Genomic DNA, 7,287 nt, shown 5'->3' on the forward strand with positions numbered 1-7,287 from the left:
TTCGGAACGTCAGGGGTCCTCAGCTCTCGGGACGCGGCGCCGGACACAAGCCGGTACCACCAAACTTGGTACTGGACGCGAGCCGGAGCCGGGTTAGGGTGCAGGAGCTCTCCAGGTCCTAGTGCCGGGCCGGTTCTAGCTAGCAGCTCGGTGGTTGGAGACCCGCCCGTGATCGAGTGAGAGCAGCCGCTGAGAGAGGGGCGGGACGCCCGCGCGCGGTATGGAAAGGCACGTATGAGAAACATCCGCGATCAATGCGTCAAAAAAATTGTCGGCATCAAGCACATGTCAGATTAATGTGTTTTACAGCCCTGCCTATATGATAATTTTATTTAAAGTTTAGAATAAATTTTATTTTGTGCGCAGAATAGATTTGCTGTGCGCAACGGGCGTGGGAGCAGTGCGCAATTGCGCACGTGCGCAGCTTAGAGGGAACATTGGTCAGCAGTGAAGTGTTTTAGAAACTAACTTCATTTTACCAACTGACAGACCGTTTTAAGGGTCTTTATCATGTTATTCTTAAGCCTTTCAGAGTAAACTATATCCATATAGATCTAATCTGTCTCTGCAGATCAGGTGAAAGAGGAACCCATTTCTTCTCAGACTCAATGCTAAAATGAAAGAATTTTGAAGATGTTTATCCTGGGGCAGTGCTAGCAGTGGAGACACTTCCTGAAAGGGGCCGTCCTTACTTTGTGATTTCAGCTTGTGAGAACCTGCTCGTTTTTGTGGGTTAGGAGGGACTGGTGCTCAAAGCACAAATTTTTAGATGATTACTCAGAAATGCGAGAATGGATCAGAAATACTGCTTTTGGATTGTTAATAGTGAGGACTGAACATAATAATACGCTTTTTACATTTTTATTTTACATGGCCCTTAAAATAATTATTGTCTTTTCTTCATGGCTCCCCTGTGGGTTTCCCTTGCTTTAAAAAAGGCTTCTCTCCTATATGAATTCTCATGTGTCTTTTGAGATGAGATTTTTGACTAAAACTTCTATCACATTCTGTACACGAGAAAGGCTTCTCTCCTGTATGCGTTCTCATGTGTGATTTGAGATGAGAAGTATTACTAAAACTTCTATCACATTCTTTACACGTAAAAGGCTTATTTCCTGTATGAGTTCTCATGTGTGATTTGAGAGCAGATTTTTGACTAAAACTTCTATCACATACTTTACACGAAAAAGGCTTTTCTCCTGTATGAGTTCTAATGTGTGATTTGAGAGTTGATATTTGACTAAAACTTCTATCACATTCTGTACACGAGAAAGGCTTCTCTCCTGTATGCGTTCTCATGTGGGATTTGAGATGAGAAGTATTACTAAAACTTCTATCACATTCTTTACACGTAAAAGGCTTATTTCCTGAATGAGTTCTCATGTGTGATTTGAGATGAGAAGTATTACTAAAACTTCTATCACATTCTTTACACGAAAAAGGCTTCTCTCCTGTATGAGTTCTAATGTGTGATTTGAGAGAAGATCTATCATTAAAACTATTGTCACATTCTCTACACATAAAAGGCTTCTCTCCTGTATGAATTCTTATGTGTATTTTGAGACTGTCTTCAATCCTAAAAGTTTGGTCACATTCTTTACACAAAAAAGGCTTCTCTCCTGTATGAATACTCATGTGTCTATTGAGATGAGATTTTCGACTAAAACTATTATCACATTCTCTACACATAAAAGGCTTTCCTCCTGTGTGAATTATCATGTGTCTCTTAAGTTTATATGCATAACTAAAACTTTTGTCACATTCTTTACAGACATAAGGTCTTTCATCAGACTTAGTTCTCATGTGGACAGAAACATCATGTGAAATTCTTGTTCTTTTACCAGACCCTGCAGAGCAAAGTCTCTTTTCTTTTAGGGATTGTTTGCATTTCTTCACCAAAGTTGTCATCTTGAACTTTTTACTACCATCAGAGCCACACTGACTTTCTGACATGTGAGAGCTGGCCACACTTTGGACATGACTTCTGTCTCTTTTCTTCCTCTGATCTCTGTTCTGTGGCTCTGTCTCTTCATCTGGAGTTGATGTTGATTCTTCATGTTGGTTTCCTTCTTCATCCTGACTATCAGTTCCATTAAAGCTCTGCTGAGTGTTTCCATCTGCTTCACTGTTCTCGTGTTCCTCAAAAGTAGGAATCTCCATCAAGGTATAAGTGTCCTTAATCTGTATAGTTTGGGGTTCCTCCTGCTCCTCTTCAATCTGTGGGGATTCTGGATACTCTTGTTCCTCTTCAATATGTGGAGGTTCTGGTTCCTCTTGCTCTATTTTAATCTGTAGAAGTTTTGTTTCCTTCAGTTCTTCTTTAATCTGTGGAGATTCTGGATTCTCCTGGTCCACTCTGAAGTTCCTCTGCTGGTTGCAGAGATCCTCCTCAGTCAGCAAATACCGGGGTTTGACTGCAGGGACACAAACATAAGAAAGAGTCATTTTAAATGACTTTTTGTCAAACACCAGTCAATCCATCAATCAACTAGGGCTGCCACAATTATTCTGATATTCAAATAGTCACTGATTGTTTTTTACAATTAGCCGAGTAATTGGGTCATGCATAAAATGGATGTAAAACACACATTAAACTTAAGGTGTTAAGCTATATGCTAAGTAAAAATAAAGACAAGATGAGGTTTAGTTAGCTAAACCAGTGTTTTCAACCTTTTTTGAGCCAAGGTACACTTTTTCCATGAAAAAAATCCCGCGGCACACTATCATTAAACAGGTAAAAAAAAATGTTAGTCTGTATTGATGTACAGTCCCTCCACAATCTAGTGTACATTTTTTTTAAATAATCAGGAAGCGTCATTGCAGTGCAGAGGTGCTGTCACTTTAACCCAGTGTTTCTCAATCTCAATTCTCTTTTACACCCCCATGAACAATAATATTATTATTCTAAACTATCCAGTGTTAAATCAGGGCTGTTTGGATGAACACAGAGCTGATACCATAGTGATGGTAAATGTTCTAGAAATGTGAAAATGTTTAATTTCCCGCGGCACACCAGACCATCTCTCACGGCACACTAGTGCGCCGCGGCACACTGGTTGAAAAACACTGAGCTAAACCTTTAATGAATCATACAGCTTTTCTCCTTCATTTGTTTCTGGCATAAGGAAAAATACTTTAATCAGATGAGGTTGGCAATTAGGATCAACAGGAAAAACAAAATATAAGCCTACAATTCATTTGTATTTATATTTCTATTTTTAAATGCAAAACATTAAAGATGCACCAAAGAGAAAAGTGAACATTTTTGGCCGACGTCAAATAGTGACCAACTCTCAATGACAATGTTGAGTTTTTCTTTAAAAAAAACAAACAAAAAAAAAACATTGTAGTAATAGACTAGAATCAATTGCACACATTTTTTTTCAAATAAAACAAATATTTATTTTATATTTTATCATTCAAGCCTTTCCAATAAGTGTTCCAGTGCATTTCATAAGGCTAGGCCTTGAAACAACACATTGATTCTAGCAGATTGTTATTAGCATTAAGTGTGTACATGTAACACACATGTCTCAAAGTCAAGGCCCGAGGGCCCACGGGGTAATTCTATTCGGTCCTTCAGATCATTTTATTTTAGTGTTATTAATGGCCCGATGTTATCTTGCGCTCATTTGTAGTTTGTGTAATTGTGACCAAAAATATTTTTATGGAGAGTTAAAAATTGAAAGTTATTTATAAGTTGATTAATTGGCGTATACCTATACTTGTATAGCGTTTTTCTACCTTCCTTCAAAGGCCCAAAGCGCTTTACAGTCACAGACCCATTCACACACACATTCACACACTGGTAGTGACTCTGCTGCTGAACACAGACGCCAACCTTCCACCAGAGGCAGTGTTGGGTTCAGTGTCTTGCCCATGGACACTCCGAGATATGGGCGGGCAAGGCGGGAATCAAACCTGAAATCCTCCAATCAGGAGTCCACCGCCCTACCTCTGCACCACGGTCGCCTCAATTCCAATTCTGAAATAATATTCCTGCCTTTTTATTATTCATTAGGGATCCAACAATATTTAATATAAAACCAAACCGTTCGATACACGTTCCACGGTTTGGTACAGCATTTGTCACGATACACATTTTATTTATCCAGTACCACAGTGAGCTGCCTTTATCCATCCATCCATTTTCCTGACCGCTTTGTCCCTTTCGGGGTCGCGGGGGTGCCGGAGCCTAACCTGGCTGCTGAAGGGCGAAGGCGGGGTACACCCTGGACAGGTCTCCAGTCTGTCGCAGGGCCTCAATCACACACCCATTCACTCACACAGCCACACCTAGGGGCAATTTAGAGTCACCAATTAACCTATGAGGCATGTTTTTGGACGGTGGGAGGAAGCCGGAGACCCCGGTGAAAACCCACGCATGCACGAGGAGAACATGCAAACTCCACACAGAAAGGTCCCAGCCGGGAGTCGAACCGGGGCCTTCTCGCTGTGAGGCAAGAGCGCTAACCACTGCGCCACCGTGCAGCCCGCTGCCTTTATCATGTCTGTGTATTCATGTCTTCATTGCTGAGTCTGTCTGCTCCAGGTCTGCTCCTACCCTCCCCCGCCCTGCCAGAAACTACTTCTCCTGGGAGGCGGAGCCCAAATGCTAAAAACAGTAGCGTTTTAGCTAACCGCCCAAACAACCACGACAGTCATAGCACGTTGTGGCCGCCATGTCCTCCGTTCTGGCGGCCTCTTTCAGTGGGGAGTCTATAAAAACGCAGGTAGAGCAGAATTTGTACTTTTGTGCGTTTTCAAGGACTTTTCGTGTCATGACTGCTCAGGTGAGTGAGCAGCTCCCGGCTTGTTTTTGAAGATGCGCCACCAACGCTGAAACCTGCAGTGTGAAGTGATCTAGGTTCTGCCATCAAATATGATGATCTGGGAGCGAAATGTGTCACAGGAAGTACAATGTCTGCAAGATTTGCCTCATCTCTATATCGTCCAATGTAGGAATAAACGTCCAACAAGAAGGCCCACCTCTGACGTCATCACCCAGACCTGTCACCGTCTAAAAGTCAACAACTAAGCAGGTAACACAATCAAAACATCCCAGATATATTTCAAAGGACTTGCAGTATTACCTCAGATAAACACAAGAAAATATCTGATGTCATCAGAGTGTTTATTGCTAAATCTCTGCAGTCTCTTTTCAGTGGTTGATAATGAGGGATTTTGTCATTTAATGAAAACAGATGACCCACAATATCTGTACCAGCACAAGAACACAAGGAGACTGAAGACAGCTTGGTAAAAACACAACTTTCCACATACAGCTGGACTTCCCGGGTAACAAAGAGCTAAATCTCTGTAAATGTGCATTACATGACAGTCCTCACCTCACACTGGTAAATAGAGAGCAGTAGTGCAGAATGTCAAGACTTAAGAGCACAGCTTAGATTGTTGGAGTTTATTATATTCATGTTTACAAGTACTGAGGACTGAGGCGCTTTTACATTTGATTAAATTGTGTACAGTTGTAATGTTTGCCAATTTACAAGAGTTCTAGTTGTGATTCTGCAATAAGTGCCAAAAGCTGTACACTTGAAAAAAAAATGATTTTTTTGTAATATTGTTTATTTTGTATCAGTTTGCAGATAAATAATAATCTGTTGAAAAGTAGGATTTCATTTGTGTTTTTTTTTTGTTCAATGCGTATCGAACTATGACCCTCGTATCGAGGTACGTACTGAACCGTGAGCAAACTGTGTCGTTGCATCCCTATTATTCATATTTCTGTTAAAAAGTTACAGTTTAAAGTTTTTTAAATTGGTATTCTGATATCTTTTTGGATTATTTTGGCATTTACTGAGATTTTTAAGGCTATTTTAGCTAATATTTCAGCTACATGCTAGCTGTTTTGGCAAATTTAGGCTTTTCGTTTTAAAGGGGTCCTAACATGAAAATTCTACTTTCTGAGGTTTTAAATGCTTTTTACTGTTCAATCCTCACTATAAAGAACACCAAAACGGTATTTTGATCCGTTCATGTATTTAAGAGTAATCCTCTACAAACCTGCAAAATCTCAAACCAAAGTGTTGGAGAGATCTGTGTCAGTGTACAGTCCCGTTATATGGAATCCACTGGATAAGGAAATTAAAGATATAAAAACACTCGCAGCCTTTAACAGAGTTATCAGAAGGACATGTTAAGTAAATATTAGAGATAAGTTGGAGAAAAATAAATTCATAAATCTTATGTAGTTATTTCCACTGGACATAGTGTGGGTAAATAGAATTAAATGAGGGTTTGTTTAGACAACTGTTTATGTAAATGTGTATGTGTTTTTGTTTATATATACCTATGTAAAACCTAGCAGGATTTTTAATGTTTATTTTTCTTGTTTGATACATTTTGATTTAATTTGGTTGATTTAGTAATAGGGGGAGATAATAAAGTTTTCTTCTTCCTGCTCCTTTTCATTTATTAACTTGCACTAGCATGTTTCCGAGCGCTGCGTTGACTCTTCTAAACAGATTTCTCTCCGTTAACAACAATAGAAACGCTGTGGGGAAAGTTTGAACTAAGTCACTTTGATTTCTAGCTTTATTTAACGCTTCATGTGGAGTTTTATACTCCAACTAGCCGCAGCAACGCCTGCTGCTTACCTCATCTCGGCAGAGTGACTGAGGAGAATGCCGCAAAGAAACAGGAAGTAGCGGCGTCCTTCAAAATAAAAGCCTCCACCCAAAACCTTTTCAGAGAAACAACCAAATCAAAATGACAAAGAAGATTCGGGTGAAACGAAGGAAACATAAAGAACACATTAAACACATTTACATTTTGTATCTTAAAACATTGAGATAATTTTATTGTAGATTTTTTCTTTTAAATATAATGAATTTAAGCTGTTCATAGGTTAATTGGTGACTCTAAATTGCCCCTAGGTGTGAATGTGAGAGTGAATGTGTGTGTGATTGAGGCCCTGCGACAGACTGGCGACCTGTCCAGGGTGTACCCCGCCTTCGCCCTTCAGTAGCCGGGATAGGCTCCGGCGCCCCCGTGACCCCGAAGGGAAGAAGCGGTCAAGAAGATGGATGGATGGAATTTAAGCTGTGATTTTTTTCCATTTTGAGGTGCAAATAAAAACATTGAGATGAATATAAAAAGTTGAAGGAATAGTCCATGACTGAGTCCTTTAGGTTGATCATAAAGATGATGATATCTAAAGAAATACTGAAGATGATCATATATGAAGGAGTTGTAGATGAATGAGTGGTGGAAACGTGGATCTACAGAATCTCAGAGAAAAAGCAACATTCTGCTTGTAGAAAAAAT

At 39.9% G+C, this 7,287-nt stretch overlaps 1 protein-coding gene across 2 annotated transcripts in view; it reads right to left on the reverse strand.

Moving 5' to 3' along the window:
* The window catches only part of LOC112138150 (zinc finger protein OZF-like), a 24,288-nt gene continuing 17,001 nt past the window's right edge, over positions 1-7,287 (reverse strand). For both annotated transcript variants that reach the window (XM_024260725.2, XM_024260727.2), the window contains exon 2: positions 1-2,414. In XM_024260725.2, the coding sequence (XP_024116493.1) occupies positions 901-2,414 (1,514 nt within the window). In that variant the 3' untranslated portion in view covers positions 1-900. The remainder of the gene's footprint in view (positions 2,415-7,287) is intronic.

Source organism: Oryzias melastigma, unplaced genomic scaffold (genome assembly GCF_002922805.2).
Source record: "Oryzias melastigma strain HK-1 unplaced genomic scaffold, ASM292280v2 sc00371, whole genome shotgun sequence".
Taxonomy (NCBI): Eukaryota; Metazoa; Chordata; class Actinopteri; order Beloniformes; family Adrianichthyidae; genus Oryzias; species Oryzias melastigma.